Source organism: Littorina saxatilis, linkage group LG14, assembly GCF_037325665.1.
Source record: "Littorina saxatilis isolate snail1 linkage group LG14, US_GU_Lsax_2.0, whole genome shotgun sequence".
NCBI classification, from domain to species: domain Eukaryota; kingdom Metazoa; phylum Mollusca; class Gastropoda; order Littorinimorpha; family Littorinidae; genus Littorina; species Littorina saxatilis.
In genome coordinates, this window is record NC_090258.1 from 42,643,214 (window position 1) to 42,665,415 (window position 22,202).

General features: G+C 39.8%; 1 protein-coding gene across 2 annotated transcripts; it reads left to right on the plus strand.

Annotated features, from left to right (window-relative positions):
- The first annotated feature begins 1,037 nt into the window (after nt 1-1,037).
- On the plus strand, nt 1,038-21,504 carry LOC138947809 (myosin heavy chain, embryonic smooth muscle isoform-like). 2 transcript variants are annotated; one of them, XM_070319367.1, is made up of 7 exons: nt 1,038-1,236; nt 3,809-3,921; nt 13,822-13,945; nt 14,334-14,542; nt 15,813-15,906; nt 16,847-16,984; nt 19,324-21,504. In XM_070319367.1, exons 1-6 carry the CDS (start codon nt 1,231-1,233, stop codon nt 16,925-16,927), a joined length of 627 nt encoding a protein of 208 aa, XP_070175468.1. In that variant the 5' UTR covers nt 1,038-1,230; the 3' UTR covers nt 16,928-16,984; nt 19,324-21,504. The 2 variants fall into 2 exon arrangements, with proteins under 2 accessions (XP_070175468.1, XP_070175469.1); XM_070319368.1 differs by having other exon boundaries at nt 1,047-1,236; nt 16,853-16,984.
- The last annotated feature ends 698 nt before the right edge of the window (nt 21,505-22,202 follow it).

Genomic DNA, 22,202 nt, shown 5'->3' on the forward strand with positions numbered 1-22,202 from the left:
CGATTTCTTACGTGAGCCTTGATGGCTTCGCCTCTTGTTTATTTTTTTTTTTAAATAAATTTTGTGTGTGTCTCTAACAAATTTTATTCAATGTGAAATCCGATGAGAAAAAGGTACCCCCCCCCCCCCCCCCCACAATGCTGCTCTTAACCCTCAAAACAAGGCCCTGAATGCACCAGATTGCACAGATTTTAACCGTTTTTCAAAAATTTTCCGGGGGGCATGCCCCCGGACCCCCCTAGTTCGCGCGCCTGCAAAGCAGGCGCGCGCTTGTGGCTTTGCCACTTCGCTGATTTGCCCCCCCAAAAAAGGAGGAACCCCCCCCCTTACAACTCATTTGGTCCGGCCCTGTACATACATACATACATACATACATACATACATACATACATACATACATACATACATACATACATACATACATACATACATACATACATACATACATACATACATGCATACATACATGCATACACACACGCACGCACGCACGCACGCACACACACACACACACACACACACACACACACACACACACATACATACATACATACATACATACATGCATACACACACACACACACACACACACACACACACACACACACACACATACATACATACATACATACATACATACATACATACTTACAAACAAACAAACAAACACACGCACGCACGCACGCGCACGCGCACACGTACACGCATACACACACACACACACACACACACACACACACACACACACACACACACACACACACACACACACACACACACACACACCATTCGCTTCCCAGAACTTGGGGAATTTGGTACTACAGAATTCAAACTTTACATAATTAGACCGACCGAGTTTTCATCGCTTGTCGCATTGACATACTTACTCTTAGATTTCAATGATAGTGAAGTGTACAATAACGCTGCCTCAGTTTCCCCGAAGCGTATTCTTGTCCTGTTTTTCTTTACTTTCTCAGAAACTAATTACATACATAGTGGCACAACGTAGCACGGCCACAATATCTGGTAGACGGTGTGGGCTTTTTATTTCTACAATAAATAATTGTTACGTCAACTATATATATATATATATATATTCCTTTGTCATCGCTGTCTGCCTTCACTTCAGTCGTCACCTGTGTCATCGCTGTTTGTCTTCACTTCAGTCGTCACCTGTTTCATCGCTGTCTGCCTTCACCCCTACCCCTGACTGACTGCCTGCCGCTGTCCATGGAGGTGAGTTGTTGCTGCTTTTCCTTGCTTTTAACACCACAATACTAAATCTTAAATCTTATAGTTCAAAACTTTCAACCACAGCTGAGAAAAAACAGTGGTTGACGTGTGTGTTGTCCTTCTTTGACCGTACTGTTCTCCTTTAGAGGGTTGGGTTTATTAAACGGGTATGGATCTTAACATGCTTTACATAAATGCTATAACTGTTTATTACCAATTCAGTACCCCATGACAATTCGTGACATGAAGACACTTAACAAATACGCTTCCTGCCCCCCCCCCCCTTCCCCGTCACACACACACACACACACACACTCACACACACATACACACACACACACACACACACACACACACACACACCCTCCACCGTACTCTCCAAGCTAACTACTGTCATTAACAAACTCTGAATCATGACAAACAAATTAATTCACTCAAATGAATTAAACAGTTTTTAAATAAAATGTGTTATGATATTTACGACAAAACCAACACAAGAACAATTGTTATCATTATTATTTTGTGTGTGTGCACATAACGATGTGAAGATGTGACCAAAACGCATATTTTATGTTGAAATACTTGCAATGCCTTCTTTATTTAAACAGTTGTACTCATCTCAGTAAACTTCTTTGAAAGCCAAAAAGATTTTCGGCGTAATAAAACATGGCCGCCGCTCAGATGTAAACAAGCAGTTCGTGTCGTCTGCTAAGGCGCAGAAAGTTTGTAAGGGCACTTGGCTGTAAGGGCAAAAGTCTGTTAGTCACACCAGTACGCTTTGTTAACAGATAAAGAATAGACACAAAACAACAAAGACTAAACTGGACAATGACAACAGCTTACTCTACAGGTGGTTGTGACCCTCCACCACGAAATGAGTCGCATGTTACCTCACGCGGTTCTGCGCTAGGCATAATATAAGTCCGGGGGTTGTATAGTAACAGTGTGAGGGTCACCATAGTCCCAGGCTAAAAAGTGTTCGCTCTTTTCTAAAACGGTTTTCACCACTGGATAGAGAATAAAAAAAACTCTGTAAGAAAATGTAAAAATATGAAAATCATGATAAGGTGACATGCGACTCATTCCGTGATGGAGGGTCATAAATGTAAAGTTGCATTTGAACACAAACAGTCCTTAAGATTGGGGTACACCACCTCCCAGCCTTTTCAAAACGTGGGCGACACCAGTAGGTGTTTACTGGTTGTTGAACAAGTCAACAAATGTATTGTGCAAGTCCGACGCCACATTCCTTGCATCTGCTGTACAATATCTCCTCACAATAGATTTGTCTCATTTGACTTTTGTTCGTTACTCAGTAATGTGGTCCATATCTGGAAGCAACAGCTTGTTCATAGTCAGGGTATTTACTCAGGGCGACCAGCGGAAAATGCTGTTCTTGCCCGTCCTAAACCCTAGCAAAGGAACGCCTGGTGGTAAAGGCATTCCAAATGTGCATGGCTCTACGCTCAACAATACACGTGTATACACCAGAAATAAAAACAAACACAATGGATTGGGTCTCCCAGTATTTTATTATATCATTTTGCCGGTAACAACACACCATGTTGTAATGATACAAATACAATCATAATAACAATGACTTGTTGTAATGTGTGATTGCTTGTTGTGATGTGTGATGTTTTGTTGTGATTGTTTGTTGTGCCGTGTGATGGTATGTTGTGACGTGTGATGGTATGTTGTGACGTGTGATGGTATGTTGTGACGTGTGATGGTTTGTTGTGATGTGTGATGGTTTGTTGTGATGTGTGATGGTTTGTTGTGATGTGTGATCGCGTGTTGTGATGTGTGATGGTATGTTGTGACGTGTGATGGTTTGTTGTGACGTGTGATGGTTTGTTGTGATGTGTGATGGTTTGTTGTGATGTGTGATCGCTTGTTGTGATGTGTGATGGTGTGTTCTGATGTGTGATGGTTTGTTGTGATGTGTGATGGTTTGTTATGATGTGTGATGGTTTGGTGTGACGTGTGATGGTTTGTTATGATGTGTGATGGTTTGGTGTGACGTGTGATGGTTTGTTGTGATGTGTGATGGTTTGTTGTGATTTGTGATGGTTTGTTGTAATGTGTGATTGATTGATGTGATGTGTGATGGTTTGTTATAATGTGTGATGGTTTGTTGTGATGTGTGATGGTTTGTTGTGATGTGTGATGGTTTGTTGTGACGTATGATGGTTTGTTATAATGTGTGATGGTTTGTTGTGATGTGTGACTGTTTGTTATGATGTGTGATGGTTTCCTGTGTTGTGTGATTGTTTGTTGTGACGTGTGATGGTTTGTTGTGATGTGTGATGGTTTGTTGTGATGTGTGATGGTTTTTTATGATGTGTGATGGTCTGTTGTGATGTGTGATGGCTTGTTGTGATGTGTGATGGTTTGTTGTGATGTGTGATGGTTTGTTATGATGTGTGATGGTTTGTTGTGATGTGTGATTGTTTGTTGTGACGTGTGATGGTTTGTTGTGGTGTATGATGGCTTCTTGTGACGTGTGATAACTTTTTTGTGTGTGATGGATTGTTGTGGTGTATGATTGCTTGGTGTGGTTTTTCATGTGAAGAGCATGGAGGCATTGTTTCACAAGCTTCAGGGAGACCTGACACTGGCTGAGCGCGAGAGGTGTAACGCCGAGGCCGAGAGGGATGAACTGGCTGATCAGATTGGCATTAGCAAGTAAGTCTCAGCCTTTAACGGCTCTTTTTTTTCATCCACCGCTTTTCTCCAGACTTCAAATGTTTTCTTCATTTTATGGTTACAACTGCAAACCCAAATAGAAAGATAATTTGAACATTTGTATTGTTCTGTCTTTTAAATTCCCGCAGTTACCTTTGTACTGCAATATGTGAAACACTTTTGTATCTGTTATAGTTTTTCACACAGTTGTGGCTGTTTTGTCCAAGGAAATGCAATTAAGTCTGTTGTCTCATTTAACAAACTTTGCCCTCAATAATAATAATAATAAAAACGATTACTTATATAGCGCGTAAACCTCGTGGTGACGAGTCCAGTAGTGGAATGCATGAATGGAGACTATCAAGCTAGTTGGGAACTAAATCCAAAGTTCGAAACTATCGCTCTAGTGCGCAATGCATGGCACGATATTTTCAAATGTTCCGACCTAAGTTGGTGACTAACTTGCCCAAATTTGGTCCTCCTCCGAGGAGGACCAAATTCCTTAGTTTCGAACTATTGCAAAAACACAAATGGCGGCCGCCATGACAGTCTTTGATTTTGCTGTACAAAAAAAATCAAATATTCGGCAGTCCGACGCATGAACCAAAGAATGATGTCGACAAAGAAGTTGAAACATTGATTGCGCTTTGGAGGGGGTTCAAATACAAGTCGTGAAGTGACCGGCACAGCTGATTTGGGACACGATCTACCTTGAGTCGGGAGATTTGCTATGATTCGTATGAACAATGACTAAATTTCCACCTTTTACATCAGCGACTGTACAATTTGGCTTGTACATCTTCCTGTCGCTGATTTTAATCGGTTTGGATCATCCAACAGGTAAGAGCAAGATTCATCCGTTGTGTGCGTGTAGTTTGTGTGTCCCACGGTGTGTGTGTTCGTTTGCGCGCCTCGGTGTGTGAGTGTGTGTCAGATTATATTGCAATAATACATTTGTTAGAAAGTGAGAGCAAGGGTAGATCTAGATCTATGGGCCAGGCAGTACTGTCTGAGTGTCTCCGAAACCGTGTTCAGTGTCATAGGAAAATAGGCCTACGAGCCATTGTGTAGTGGTGACGATGAAAGATACAGTTGTTGTTTTTCTGACAGTGACATTGACAATGAACGATCGTCAATGCATCAATGATTATGCACAGCAGCATCGGTTTCTTCGGAACTGTGCACTGTTGACTGAATTTCCCACGGTGGAGCAATGAACAGTAGACACTAAAACAAAGCTAATCTAATGCATTGAAGCATCGCTGTAGATCTATCTCATTCAACTAACAATATAATGCAGTTAATGGCAAATCTATCTCTGAATGAACTGTTGTGTATCCTTATTTGCTGTAAATGTCCTGGTTCACACTGCACTCCCAACATTAGAAGTATGTTTTCTAAGCTGAATGCATGTATAATTTGATATAGTAAGTGTGTAAAGCCAAGAGTAACACTAACTGGCCCAAAACAATTTTTGTGTGTATACAAATGAAGAAAGAAACTGACTTCACTTGAATCACTGCCACTGAAAGTGTGTCCATTGTGTATTTTAGAAGGGTTATTCAACAATGACTTATTTTTCTGTTTAAATACTTGATATTTACTCTGCATGAACAGAGTCAGAGGTAAATGCTGCTGTATAAACTATGATTGTGAAAGAGGGGATAAAAGAATCAATGAGCGAGTGGTTTAATTATAATACAGTTATTATTTATTGTTAATTAATTATTTTATGGTGTTTTTTTTCAGGCCTCCTAAGAAACCAGAGATGATGTGTGATGAAGTGTTCACACAGCTCTTGCATTCAGATATAAGGATTCTGGAGAGGATTCAGACTGAGTGGACATGCTACTTTACAGACTACCATGAAGAGTAAGTCACACATTTCTGTACCACTACCAAGTACCTGCTTGTGCCTATTAAATTGTTATTGTAAAATTGATTTATGATATAAATTGGCACTGGTGATAGTAGTTTGAAGCTGTGTAGATGTTTTTGGCAGAGAGATCTGCGTTTCACATTAGATGCACTTACAATCTAGATAGATACATTCAGCTATGTCAACACTTGTTACATCTGAATCTGAGAGTAGTGGCAGGAGATGCAAGTTTATTGACACAAAAACATTACGGCTTTGTATAAAATAAATTCTTACATCTGTATGTATCCTTGCATGGTACAATATGTACTATTTATACAAAATGGTACATAAAGCTTGGTTTTAGTTCTCTTTCTCTTCTCAAATCCTTTGCCACTATTCTTAAAGTAAATTACACAGTGTGAATGAACTAATGCAGCACAGGAAAGTAAAACAAAATTGCAAGATAAAATGAAATCATTACTAATTTACTGGAATTATTTTAAAGGCACATACAGTTATTCTTCCCTTGGCTCACCATCCTAGATCTTGCCAGGCTTTTACATGGAATAAGAATGAATCTGTTCACTCGGATACTTCTACATTCAACACCCTGGCTTCTTCCTGCTCAGAGTTAGATTTTGTTGTGGAAACCACTCTCAGATTAACAAAAATGTTACTTCTTTACTTCTGCTAGTGACTGTTGAGAAATTTGTTCAAAAACAAAATTCAACTATGCACATAAAGCAGTCACTGACTGTCAGGATGTCAATATTGTATGTGTCTGGGTGAAGTTATGTTCCTATCCCATACATGTACAACTGGCCAGATCTGAAATGGCCAAAATCAATGGGATCAACACACATCCCCAGAATCTTCATCACTGGAAAATGTGGTGGGTTGAATGTATTTTAATAAAAAGGCTGACAGGCGAGTGCTTTGGATCCTGAAAGTTCTGTTTTGGACTGAAATCGAGACACATTTCCCAATGAAACTGTATAGCGTTGATGCTGAAGAGCGAAAGTGTGTGGGTTGAGGGCACACTTGTTTTTGACTAAAATCGAGAAACATTTCTGCCGAGCACAAAGTTCATACACGCACAGATTTTTTTAATAGTTTAGATTACAATATCACACACACCATCCCCGATCCCAATGGTCATGTGAAGAGCAAGTGCTTCCTCACCCCCCCCCCCCCCCCCCACACACACACACACTGCTAAACACGTACACACCTTCTCCCCCCAACACACACCCTCCCCTCGCTAACCAAAACCCATCCCCGTCCGCACACAGTGAATACTGAACGTGCTCAGTTATATGTTTTCTTTATTTTTCAGGAAGGACCGCTACATTAGGGGAAGGCTGCTTGCACCTTGGTTCCTGGGTTCGCTGGGGACGATGATCAAATTCAGAGTACCATCACAATTCTGTGCTTTTCCATCTGATTCGGCTGAGAATGCTTGCAGAGGTTTCTACACTACCCGTCATAAAAAGTAGGCAGATGCGTTTGAGGGCAGATCTTACTGATGAGGCTGTTGATTGAAAAACCAAATATATGACTGAAAAGGCCATTAATTTCCCTACTTTATTCAGAAACAAAATTGGGTTTTCATGACGTAATGTCTATGCAGTGAAACCTGCAACACAGACACCCCCCCTCCCCCAAATCAAATTCACAAAATCAAGCTTTCCGTGTTAAAATCAACAACACAAATCAGAACAACTAAACCGAAACATGTTTTGCATGTCATTAGACAGAACAATCAAATCTTTATCCAAAACAGTCCGTTTTGTTCACATATATCTTGTCTAACATGAACGCTATGGCATGCTGAGCATGTAGTTGTCAATCCTCTCAGTTTTTGAAGTCGTTTTAGCGGGTAATGAGACCAAAAATGGTACATTTCAGAACTCCTCAACGCATTGTCTTAAAACTGTCAGTGATTTGTGCTAACACACGTCGTTAAGTACAAAAACAAGTCGCGTAAGGCGAAAATACAATATTTAGTCAAGTAGTTGTCGAACTCACAGAATGAAACTGAACGCAATGCCATTTTTCAGCAAGACCGTATACTCGTAGCATCGTCAGTCCACCGCTCATGGCAAAGGCAGTGAAATTGACAAGAAGAGCGGGGTAGTAGTTGCGCTAAGAAGGATAGCACGCTTTTCTGTACCTCTCTTTGTTTTAACTTTCTGAGCGTGTTTTTAATCCAAACATATCATATCTATATGTTTTTGGAATCAGGAATCGACAAGGAATAAGATGAAAGTGTTTTTAAATTGATTTGGAAAATTTATTTTTGATAATAATTTTTATATATTTAATTTTCAGAGCTTGTTTTTAATCCGAATATAACATATTTATATGTTTTTGGAATCAGCAAATGATGGAAAATAAGATAAACGTAAATTTGGATCGTTTTATAAATTTTTATTTTTTTTTACAATTTTCCGATTTTTAATGACCAAAGTCATTAATTAATTTTTAAGCCACCAAGGTGAAATGCAATACCGAACCCCGGGCTTCGTCGAAGAATACTTGACCAAAATTTGAACCAATTTGGTTGAAAAATGAGGGCGTGACAGTGCCGCCTCAACTTTCACGAAAAGCCGGATATGACGTCATCAAAGACATTTATCAAAAAAATGAAAAAAACGTTCGGGGATTTCATACCCAGGAACTCTCATGTCAAATTTCATAAAGATCGGTCCAGTAGTTTAGTCTGAATCGCTCTACACACACACACAGACACACACACACACACACACACACACACACATACACCACGACCCTCGTCTCGATTCCCCCCTCTACGTTAAAATATTTAGTCAAAACTTGACTAAATATAATGAGACCAAAAAATGGTACATTTCAGTAACTCCTCAACGCATTGTCTTAAAACTTGTCAGTGATTTGGGCTAACACATGTCGTTAAGTACACACGGAATCTCAAGTCATGTGAGATATTAGTTCTGCTGTTGTGCGACATGCCAGAACGAATTTTAAAAATAAAAATGTACCCTGTCCAATGAGCTGAATTTGTAAAAAAAAAATTAGCATGCATTAAGAAAAATGAAAGCTTCAATTTACCTTTAATTTCATACATTTTCAACTATGACTGTTCACAGCGCACTTGTACGCACACAAACATTCTTGGAAAATGCTCTTTCAAGAGCCATGATCAGTTAAGCGTGTCAGCCGTGAGCTTTTCTAGGCGTAGGCCTACATTTGCGCTCAGCGCTCTGAATGAGGCAAAATATTAATTTTCGCGTTGAAATCCTCATACCGCCAATGTCTGATAAAATATGTACATGAAATTTAATTGTGTGGCGCATCTGTTATTGTTCTTGAAGATAACAACAAATTAATTGTTTTTCAATGAGTCAGCGAAGACCTATCATCAATTTAAGAACTCTTTCTGGCATGTCAATTAACAGCAGACTAATGTCTCAAATGACTTTAAAATCCGTATGAACTTTCCCACATGTGTTACTACTGTTAGCACAAATCACCGCAACGTTGAAGGCAATGCGTTCAGGAGTTACGAAAACGTACCGGTTTTTGTCTCATTACCCACTAAAACTGCCTTTTACAGCTTCTCAGAGGAATGACACCTACACAAATCAACATGCCTTAATGTCAGTGTTAGACCAGATATGTGAACAAAACTGACTGATTTGGATGCAGATTTGATTGTTTTTTCTATTGACGTGCAGAAGATGTTTTGTTTTGGCAGTTCTGATTTTTTGTCAATTTTAACGCGGGAACATTGATTTTGCGAACTTGATTTTGCAGGGTGTCTGTGTTGTAGGTTCCACTGTATAAACACTATGTCATATAAACCCAATCTGCTTTCTGAATAAGTTTGGGGAATGAATGACTTTTTTCAGTCATATACAGGATAAACAAAAAAAATGTAACACTAAAACAATGCTAATAACTTCTACATCTGTTGACCGAATCACTTCATTTTTAAGGTACATAAACCGCAGCCAGTGCATGACCCTTCCACAAAGTGGACATTTTGTAGATCAAATGTAACTGGTCAAATGATGGTCTGACTTTTGTGCTCTATTTCAAGAAATAAATTCCAAATTTGGCGGTCGATTCACTAAAACGAAGTTTGACAGTTTGTAACCTTAATTAACAGTGCGACAGACCCGTGTGAAGCATGTTTAAAATGTAGAGTACGCTCATTTAAAAAAGAAATACACCAAGTTTGTTTGAGAATACTCCAAGTCCAAAACAGGGATTCCCAGGTCTGAATGTTGATTAAGGTATACTTTTGTGATTCGAATTGCCCCGAATGTTACAATCTTGAGCGCTTAGATCGGGCAAGTTTGGCTACCGCTCAATTTTAAAACCCGAACCGTTGAGTCGATCCCCAAAATTGGGAACTTAATTTAAAATTGCACAAAAGTCAGCCTATTTGATCTTCAAAATTGTCACTTTGTAGAAGGGTCATGCATATGCTGAAGTTTATGTCCACAAATGTAGGTTATTAACTTGTGGGTTGCATTGTTTTTGGGTCAACCTGTATTTGGTTTTTTTTAATAAACGGCGTCATCATAAAGATTTGCTCTCAAACGGATCTGCCTACTTTTTATGACGAGTATTATAGTTGGCTCAGTGGCTAAAGAAACATTCTACAGGATGAATAAACAAACAAACAAATCTCATGATTCTCTGTGTTTTAATGTGTGTGTGTGTGTGTGTGTTTTGGGGAGTTTGTTTTGGTTTTTAGTGAGAGGATGGCTGGTGGTTTGGATGGGGTGAAAAGCTGAGTGACACTGTGATTGTGGATAATTAAATTGTTGTTGTTGCTGCTGTCAGTTTCAAGGCACCGTTCTTCTTGCAAACGCCAAGTTTGGCTTACTATTTTATATCTGCATGGGCTCTTACATGAGGTTAGGCCATCTATACACTTTGATACATACCAAACATTTACATTCTGACTGGGTCATGTGCAAAGTTGGAATGTTTGAATGAATACATTTTGCGGATTGATGCCAGTAGAAGTTAAACAAATTAATTGATCAAACATTCCAACACTTCAAAGTAAACACACGTGTGTTTGACAGCTGGTATATGTTAAAGTGGAGGGATGGTCTTATTCCACGTGAAGCCTGCATGCCACATCTGAGACGTTGAGCGAAATCGTTTACACAAAATATGCAATCATTGTTTATCATCATTTAAATTAAAACGTTCATACACAATGACACAACAAATGTTGTCGGAAACTCAAAAGAACACATGAAAGAATGAAAGATGATCAATGCAGCAAAACGCGCCACTTGTACAGAGTGGGTTACAATTTCATTCTTTGTTTAATTTAGCCTTCACATTTCCCTTATCATGTCTTATATTTTAACATCGTTCTGTTCTTGTCAGCTTGAAATGTTTGCAGTTTTTACTCACGAAACAGGTTAGTCTTCTGAAGTCAGTGCAACATCAAAGCTAAAATTTCACACATAGATGCATTTTGATGATCAGCTCTACCATACCGAAGCAATGCATTTAAACTGGCGCAGATTAATTTTCAAATGATGTTCAAGCAACAGCTAGCTTCCTTATAGACAGAGTGTCTAAGTTACAAAATATAGTCATCTCAGTATCCAACTTCATTACCTCTGTTTCTTTGCTTGCTTGGAAGAACTTCTCAGAGTGTTTGCGGCATTCATCAAACAAGATCATACACATTAAAATATTGTCACTTCCTACTCATTGAATAATGTATTCATTGTATCTAATTATTCATGTTAAAGACCAGCACTAAATTGCAATCATTTAAATATGTCACTGACATAAAGTATTCTACCCGATTTGGAAAAAAGGAAGAAAATCATAAGTGCATGATTCAAATCACTGATGATGTCTTGTAATTCGGTAGTGTTTCCAGTTAATCTTTTCTCTTTACATCTCACAATTCTTTTACTAGTTTATTTTGTAAGTAGAACACTAGGCCAAAACGTTGTTGGCTCCTTTTGTATGACATCACACATTTTCAAGGATTTGCTTGCTAACTTGCTTGTTTCTTAATTTGTTTAATGATCGCTCCAAATTACATTCCATCCTTTATCTGGCACTCTTGTTCTCAACTTTGTCCCTCCCTCTTAGCGGTTTAGAGTGAGAGGGAGAGAGTGAGTGTGTGTGTGTGTGTGTGTGTGTGTGTGTGTGTGTTAGTGTGTGCGTATGCCTGTGTGTGTGAGAGAGAGAGAGATAGAGAGAGTTGATCTATTGTCTTGATTCCCTCATTCAATTTTCTTTTGTTGTATAGTGTAGAACTTAGACAGCTTCGTGACATACCTGTGGTGCGGTTTTATGGTCGTTTAACTCTCCATCGGTGAACCATGCAATTATTTCTCTTCAACGATTACTCGGTCTCTACTGACAACTCTAAACTCCACAAAACACGACTTTTTTCAGTTCAGAAATGTCAGTTTCGCTCCCATAAATTGAAACACAAACTTAAATACATCCATACATCATTGTCTGTTACAAAGTTCCAGCTTTGCTTTAAAATGCACAATCAGTATGAGGGACACGGACCTTTTCCCAGTACATACCGACTGAGCCATCACTCAAATCTTCGACGACACTGACTCAGCCTATATGCTGCGTACATCTCCCCGGTCGGGCAGTTTTAGCTCTCGTAATGTGCGGAAGAACTGAGAGAAACATTTGCGTTCTGCTTATGTTTGTCTTGTTTGCTCGCCAAAATAATATTGCATCGATCAACCACTCAAGTTCGCACTGTTACCATGCTCCCAATCCCATGCTGGTTTGTTTACCACTTTCGAAGGTGAAGAGTTCACCGCGCCTGCGCAGTGACGGGGATTCCCCGTGACGTCACTTGAAAGTTATGACCTACTCTTTTTGTTGGTAACTAAGTAGTCTCGACCAAGTTCGCTCTCATGCATTGCAGACTGACTAAATCTGTAGTTACGAACTGCGTAGTTCGAACCTACGTTTAGTTGCTAACTATAATAGTCTCCATTCATGCATTCCACTACAGAGCGCTTTAAACTTACACAATCATAATACAAACAAGGAAAGAGAACTAAATCCGAATAAATTCAAACATGGTCACACACACCCACACACGCACGCACACACACATGCACACACACACACACACACACACACGCGCGCGCGCACACACACACACAATCTTTCTTTCGTCATTGTCAATGTTCAGGTAACCCGCAATGTCATTCCATGTACGCATACGTTATTCTAGTACAACACACACAGGCACATACACATCCTCACGAACGCCACACTTTAGTAGATAATACACGTGGCAGCGCCGATGACTCACCAATCATGGGATCTCCTTCAGAGGTCTAACTTAAACATGTGTGTTTTGAGGGCTGTTCTAAAAGCAGATGGTGACTGGGAATCCCTAATGCTCCGGGGGATTTTCTCCCAGACAAGAGGTCCCTGGTACTTGAAGGATCTCTCAAATCCATTGTTAGTTGATTTTCTGTTTCTTTTTGGTTTACTAAGTACATTGGTATCTGTTGCAGAGCGAAGAGAGGAGAGGTTTGAATATTTTGATAGCATCTCAGACTGCCCTTACAGTGTTCTCTCGAACCACTTGTGTAAAATGTGTTTTCTAACAATATTGAAGAAATATCCCTCTATCAGTTACACTGTTGCAATATACACATCATGTTTGATAAATAAATGGCAGCATTTTTAAAGTTTTCTCTGAGGAATACTATGTTTTTCATGTGGCTTACCTGTATTCTGTAATGATGAAACAGTCAGGGTTGAAGATTTGCCCAAACTGATGTAAATACAGTTATGTGTTCATATTATATATATTTTGTTTTAACTTAAAGTCTCTGCACAAGAAAAAAAAACACACTTCATTTTCTTACAGAAAGGGTCACACAGATTATATAGTGTTCTTGACTTTGGCGTGATTATGATAAACGGTAGAAAGGACTTGGGTTGTTTGTTGGCATGACATTGCAGTGGCTTTATTGGCAGGAGATGTGTTGTGATGGGTGATGTTGACGTGATTTCAGGCAATGCATGCGGGACGAGAAGCGACGGTTGGAAGTGCGCATTTCCGAGTTGGAGGATGAGCTGGAAGACGAGCACACCAACCTTGAACAGGCCAATGACAAGGCTCGCAAGTCAATGATCGCGGTCAGTTGCAAAACATCATGTTCGTGTTTAATGTTTTAAAATTTAGGAACACAGAACAAGAAGCCGTGTCCGAAGTGTGTATTTGTTTGAATGTACCTCAGCCTGTCATTTCCCATTTTCCTGGGTAGATTATCATTATCATCTTAGATTAAAATGCTTGTGATGTAATTGTTGTCATATTTGTTCATGACATTCTCACAACACGAACTTAAAGGCTAAAATCATACTTTCTGGGTGAGCCCCCAGGACACAATTTTAGATGGGTTTTTCGTGATTTATTCCTGGAATGTCTGTGTTATCACTATTTGACTGTCAGGTTTAATTTTGTTGTTGTTGAAAACTGTGGTTTGCAAGTCTGAACATTGTGTACTTGGCCTTTCACGTGCAGATGGAGCAGATGACCTCGGACCTTGCTGCGGAGCGCTCGGTGTCGCAGAAGCGGGAGAACCAGCGCCTGGCGTTGGAGCGTCAGAACAAGGACATGCGTGAGAAGCTGCAGGAGCTGGAGGGTCAGAACCGGACGCGCACCAAGGCCACCATTGCCGCTCTGGAGGGCAAGATCGCCAACCTGGAAGACCAGCTGGACCTGGAGGCAAAGTCAGTGCTTTAAACATCAAGATTTTGGACAAGATTTGAAGAAACAAAATTATGTTAAAACATATGAGTTTTCTTGTCTAACCTTCTTCATTTTACAGTGATAACTTAAATGTAAATAGTTTCACGAAGACCACCATGTAGACTGAGAAGACCACCATGTAGACTGAGAAGAAAAACAGAATGGAATCGTTACCGAATAGCGAAACAGGTTGAAGGGTTGGTAAAAACCAACAACCAACCAGTACTCTCGAAATGAAGTTCATGTTTTCATTGCAATGCTTCTCATTCTTTCAGGTGCCAGGAACCTTGTTCTGCATGACTCTCACTTCTCACCGTGTCTTTTTCTTCAAATATATATCTGCTCCTACTGCACGTTATGCTTTGTATTTCAGTTTGTGCAGTAAGATACTTTCTTTTGACATCATGTTCACGAAAGGCTGATATAAAGGTGAGATTGTGTCATGTGTACATCTTTTGTGTGGGGTAGGCCACTTTTTGTTTCTCCCTCTTTTAGAAACTTACAATTGAATGTCGGATATAGTTAGAATGATGCTTACTGCAGTTGTTATTGTTGAAATGAAGTTATGTACAGTCCACTAGTTTGAGTGCGTCCTTGTAGTTAGAACGATGCTTACTGCAGTTGTTATTGTTGAAATGAAGTGATGTACAGTCCACTAGTTTGAGTGCGTCCTTGTAGTTAGAACGATGCTTACTGCAGTTGTTATTGTTGAAATGAAGTGATGTACAGTCCACTAGTTTGAGTGCGTCCTTGTAGTTAGAACGATGCTTACTGCAGTTGTTATTGTTGAAATGAAGTGATGTACAGTCCACTAGTTTGAGTGCGTCCTTGTAGTTAGAACGATGCTTACTGCAGTTGTTATTGTTGAAATGAAGTGATGTACAGTCCACTAGTTTGAGTGCGTCCTTGTAGTTAGAACGATGCTTACTGCAGTTGTTATTGTTGAAATGAAGTGATGTACAGTCCACTAGTTTGAGTGCGTCCTTGTAGTTAGAATGATGCTTACTGCAGTTGTTATTGTTGAAATGAAGTTATGTACAGTCCACTAGTTTGAGTGCGTCCTTTAGATGTGAACGATGGGTGATTTCTGCTTGTTTGGTGGTTGTATATTTGTCAGTTTTCCCATATAGTCACTCTGTCTAGCAGTGTCTGTGGTCCGCCTGACAATCCTCACTTGTTAAGCTGCAGCAAAGTTTCTGCCATGAAGGCTTTAAAAGGTAGCCGATAAGAACTGTGGCGTGGCTGTTTCAGGGAGAGGGCAGCTCTGACACGGGCAAACCACAAGATGTACAAACGTGGGAAAGAACTGGATGAGCGCAGAAGTACTGATCAGTGCAAGGAACAGGTGGGTCGGTCTTGCTTCACTGCTTAACTCCTGCTTTTCCTCTTTCAACGTGCACCAGTGGCAAGATATTTCAGTTATATTTTTCAGTTATTATAAAGTTTGCCTGCTAAAATAAAAGTTTACATACGCCAATGGTGGGTTCAAATCGCATCTTGCGAATTTAAAATTACTTTTCACCCTCCCGCCTGGCGATCTTAAATTTTGAAGCTGCAAACGCATGCATTCTGAACGGCCGGCGAACATATAGCTCTCGCGTGTTTCGTCTGCTACAAGGCGCCATCTTGTGACGCTATGCCTGTCCACACGTTTGAGCAACAATGTGGAGATAAGTAGACACTTTCACTCCATCGCCGGAGAAAAAACGTAAAACATACAATAAAAGAGTATTTATTCCATTCTTTCCATACCATCCCGAAGAAGGCAGTTACATGCTGAAATATTGATTTAAACTTACCTAACCTGGTTACTGGTGTGTTTTCTTTTTATTTAAATATAAGAGTTTGTCAATAATGACAAAACGACAATGAAAAACGTCAAAGGAAAGCTGGAACCTGAATGACAGGGACTGTCAATAAGAACAAGCTTGACTTGTGTTCGACGAAACGAAACAAGAAGTGCATTGCACATGCCGACATGGTAACAAACCCAAGCAAAAAGGATTGAGCAGATTCAAGCTTGTACACATCCATGACCACGAACGGTCTGTGTTTGACGTTTGGCTTAATTCACACTACATCGTCTTCCAATAAATGCTGCTAAGAAAAATCATGTTAAAAGTGTGTCATGCTGTTCAGTTATGTGTTTTGCTGAAGTAATGCGTATTTTCTTGAACAGAAAACTATATCTGAATGTGTGTAGGGTTATTATGTGCATTGTCAGTGTGAGCTGTTGTGTGAGTGAAGCGTGCTAAGAAACCGCTCTGAGTCCACATCTGCTGTAGAAACAGGCGGACGAGGCAGAGGAGGAGGTGGCTTGCGTCAACGCCGAGAAGCGCAAAGTGCAGCGTGATCTGGACGATTAAATGGAGCAAAACGAAGTCCTGGTGCGCGAGTCGAAGTCCCTCAGAAAGTACAGGCAGGTACGCAGCAAAGAGATGCATCCGTCTTGTTTTAGTGTTGAGTTAGTGTTGAGAGTGAATGTGTGGTCACAGTACTGTAAGAGATTCATCCGTCTTGTTTTAGTGGTGTGTTAGTGTTGGGAGTTAGTGTGTGGTCAAAGTACTGTAAGAGATTCATCCGTCTTGTTTTAGTGGTGTGTTAGTGTTGAGAGTTAGTGTGTGGTCAAAGTACTGTAAGAGATTCGTCCGTCTTGTTTTAGTGGTGTGTTAGTGTTGAGAGTTAGTGTGTGGTCACAGTACTGTAAGAGATTCATCCGTCTTGTTTTAGTGGTGTGTTAGTGTTGAGAGTTAGTGTGTGGTCAAAGTACTGTAAGAGATTCATCCGTCTTGTTTTAGTGGTGTGTTAGTGTTGAGAGTTAGTGTGTGGTCAAAGAACTGTAAGAGATTCATCCGTCTTGTTTTAGTGGTGTGTTAGTGTTGAGAGTTAGTGTGTGGTCAAAGTACTGTAAGAGATTCATCCGTCTTGTTTTAGTGGTGTGTTAGTGTTGAGAGTTAGTGTGTGGTCACAGTACTGTAAGAGATTCATCCGTCTTGTTTTAGTGGTGTGTTAGTGTTGAGAGTTAGTGTGTGGTCACAGTACTGTAAGAGATTCATCCGTCTTGTTTTAGTGGTGTGTTAGTGTTGAGAGTTAGTGTGTGGTCACAGTACTGTAAGAGATTCATCCGTCTTGTTTTAGTGGTGTGTTAGTGTTGAGAGTTAGTGTGTGGTCAAAGTACTGTAAGAGATTCATCCGTCTTGTTTTAGTGGTGTGTTAGTGTTGAGAGTTAGTGTGTGGTCAAAGTACTGTAAGAGATTCATCCGTCTTGGTTTAGTGTTGAGTTAGTGTTGAGAGTTAGTGTGTGGTCAAAGTACTGTAAGAGATGCATCTGTCTTGTTTTAGTCTTGATTTAGTGTTGAGAGTTAGTGTGTGGTCAAAGTACTGCAAGAGGTGCATAGAAAATTAACCTGTGAAGGGACGTTCCTTTTTTCTTTTTGTTTCATTTTTCTTTTTATATTTAGTCAAGTTTTGACTAAATATTTTAACATCGAGGGGGAATCGAAACGAGGGTCGTGGTGTATGTGCGTGTGTGTGTGTGTGTGTGTGTGTGTGTGTGTGTGTGTGTGTGTGTGTGTGTGTGTGTGTGTGTGTGTGTGTGTGTGTGTGTGTGTGTGTGTGTAGAGCGATTCAGACTAAACTACTGGACCGATCTTTATGAAATTTGACATGAGAGTTCCTGGGTATGAAATCCCCATACGTTTTTTTCATTTTTTTTTTTATAAATGTCTTTGATGACGTCATATCCGGCTTTTCGTGAAAGTTGAGGCGGCACTGTCACGCCCTCATTTTTCAACCAAATTGGTTGAAATTTTGGTCAAGTAATCTTCGACGAAGCCCGGACTTCGGTATTGCATTTCAGCTTGGTGGCTTAAAAATTAATTAATGACTTTGGTCATTAAAAATCTGCAAATTGTAAAAAAAAATAAAAATTTATAAAACGATCCAAATTTACGTTTTTCTTATTCTCCATCATTTGCTGATTCCACAAACATATAAATATGTTATATTCAGATTAAAATCAAGCTCTGAAAATTAAATATATAAAAATTATTATCAAAATTAAATTGTCCAAATCAATTTAAAAACACCTTCATCTTATTCCTTGTCGGTTCCTGATTCCAAAAACATATAGATATGATATGTTTGGATTAAAAACACGCTCAGAAAGTTAAAACAAAGAGAGGTACAGAAAAGCGTGCTATCTTTCTTAGCGCAACTACTACCCCGCTCTTCTTGTCAATTTCACTGCCTTTGCCATGAGCGGTGGACTGACGATGCTACGAGTATACGGTCTTGCTGAAAAATGGCATTGTGTTGTTCAGTTTCATTCTGTGAGTTCCACAGCTTGACTAAATGTAATATTTTCGCCTTACGCGACTTGCTTTTTCTTTTTTTCTTTCTTTTGTTGTTGTAGTGAGAGGACATGTGTTGTGGTTCAGTAGATGACACCTATTTGTGTGACCTTATTGTTTTGCTATTGCATAGTATTTTCAATAGCTAGAACACATTTTGTAATTCAGCGATAATAGTCGATTTCCGAAAATATCTCCGTCGGGTTTGTGTGTGTTGTGTAAGAGTGACCTTTTCTTGGCAAAACCTCGCGTCAACATAAGAGGGGCCGGTCAGTTGCGAGGGGTATGACGTAAACATGTGCGTGTTTTCACGTGCGTCCGACACATCCCTCGCTAGTGAGTGGCCCCTCCAATGTTTGTACACGTGCCTTCACTGTGAGGACAGAAATAGTCTCTCTGTCTCTTTGCAGTGAGCTGAGTGACGCGGACGGCTCTGAGGGCGATTGGGGAGAGCAGCAGACCGAGACGTGAGATGTGTGATCATCACTCCCGTCATTACTATCATCGTCGGTGCTCTCTATCTCCCTCCAGCAAGCCGCCCTACAATTTACCCTGTACCGCTGCCACAACACTCTTCTGTACTATACTAGCTTACTAGATGTTGATAGTGTATTCGTTAATCAAGTATTCTAGCATCTTCACACAGCAAAGGGTGTTGGCTGATGATATGAACAGCAGTTATACTTTACCACATGGTCGCATGCACTCATTTTCAGGTTTCAGATTTATATCGGCTTCATGATAATTATGTTGTAAGAGTATAGAAATGTATGCGTACTAATGAAGCTTGTTGGTTTGACGCAGAACCCCGTTGCTTCGCTGAAAGGATGCCTACGTGTGAATTGTTTGTTACTGGTCTTTTTCCACGTCACGCATCACAGCGCGGAGAGATTTGTGTCTTTTTGTTATTTTTGTTTTTGAATTATAAATGATAACATTTTTCCGGGGTAGACATTGTGTAGACTTTTCTCTTGCTTGAGCTGGCTTTTACAGTTTGACCGTGCTTGTCTGCAGTATGAAACGTTCATCTCTTCAAGGATTTCGTGTGTTCAACCTTGGTCCAGGGCCTGATTTGTTCAACAGATTTTGTTTAGGGATTTGTTTTGTATTTGTATTTATTTCTGTACGTTGAACATGTCAAGTCAGTGGGTTTTTTTCTGCTGCGAGATTGAAATGCAAACAGCTAAACCCTCCAAACTTCGAACCCCACGGTACCTGACACAGGCAGAATGGGGGTAGAGTACATCAAAGGGGGGGGGGGGGGTATTCGCTGTAGAGTCTATTGGTGACTGGTCACCCACTTATTTTTGCCCACATACTGTTGACCGGTAGAACATTTGCTAAGAATAATGCTTGTACGGACAAAGATACAGTTAAGGTTTATGTCAGTGTGCGCTTTCCTGTTGCATGCACCACCGTGTAAATAGTGCACTAACAGCTAGTTGTCCCTGGGGACATTTCATGGTCATCATTCTTGTTTGATATTGCGGGAACACATTGTTGACATTTTGTCAGCGTAACGGCCTTTTCAAAAAATGGGATATCACCTAATAGATGTCATTATGTATCTTGTTCTGCTTCGTTTTCTTTTAAATGTGGGATCAACCAAGACAAAACATATTTGCATTTTGATCCTGTTTTAAAAAGCTGTATTACTTTTGAATCAGGTGATAATGTCATGCATATTCGCTTGGTTTAAATAGTACTTTATTCCCATGCAAGTTTACAAAGCCATGGAATGTATTTTGATAAAGGAACACAACAAGATAAACTTATGAATGTGCTCTCGGATACATAATGATACATTGGCGGACAATATTGTAGATTCATAATTCAAACCAATCAAAACAACAATAATAAGAATGACACAACAATGATACTTCAACAACAATATCAGCAAAAAAGCACGAAAAACGGAGTATGGCATATTGTGAAGAGAGAAGAAGAGAAAGAGACTAAGAGAAAGAGAAAGAGAAAGAAAGAGAGAGTGCATCCACTACATATCAATTCAATTTCTAACAACAACAATAACAACAAAAATAGCATTAATCATTTAATCTTAATAAACACGTTTACTGTTTACTATACATCTCTGAATCTGACAAAACGTTGCTTTGTTTCAGTGAGTGACTTATTGCTGTTGCCGTACATAAGACAAGAAACAGTGATTCTATAATCATAGTCGGGCAAAGTCTTGTCAGTGGTGTTTCTGACATTCTGGTATATTATAACTGACAATCAAATAAAAAGTTTGCAATGTTCGATATAAAATCCGCACCCTCATGAAGTGTCATTTGTCAAATGTCTCTTAAACAAATCGCCATTTAAATCGCTAATCTCTAATCCTAATTTACAATAACTAATTTCGGCTGTTTGATCTTTTGAATACAAATACCGGAGAATAACGGGGTCATCTCTGAACAAGAACCTCTTAAAAGAACCAATAGAATTTGTTTGCATATTCACTTCACATCAAACACTATACATCTTACTGACAGTATAAATCCGTACAATGTTTACTTACTTCCAGCAATAAGTTGCAACTCCTTGGCCTTGCTGAACATTTCAAATAAAATACTGTATCAACATCTTCTTACGAGAGGTCTGCATGTTTTTGAGGCAAGCATGTGTGTGTGTGTGTGTGTGTGTGTGTCTGTGTGTGTGTGTGTGTGTGTGTGTGTGTGTGTGTGTGTGTGTGTGTGTGTGAGTGAGTGAGTGTTTGTGTGAGTGTGTGTGTGTGCGCGTGTGTGTGTGTGTGTGTGTGTGTTGTGGGTGTCACAGTGGGTAGCACCCTGAACTCAGGTCAAAATAAGTTACTTCCCTTCGGGTCTCATTTATCCCTCACAGGATGCCTTTGTTTTTCTTATCACGGTCTCCTGCCCACAGCAGTCTCAACAGTTCGACTTGTTTTAACCTTAGAACGATGTCTTTATCATAACTGTGAAGAACAGAACGGAGATCACTGTTGAAGTCGGCCATTCTACAATTACGTTCGTCTGGATGAGAATAACACCTTTTTTGTATATTCTTTTTAAAGACACGTAAAACAAGCATTTAAATGTGTACAGAGGCTGTGACAAATCAGTGCATGGAACCAACAAACTCAAATCCTCTAAGACTGAATATGTCTACACATTAGGTGTACTTAAAACCATATTTGACCCTCCACCGCGAAATGAGTCGCATGTCACCTCGCGCGGTTCTGCGCTAGGGTCACCTTAGTCACAGGCTTATGTAACTCAAACAGTTTTCGCTCTTTTCAAAAACGGTTTTCACCACTGGATAGAGC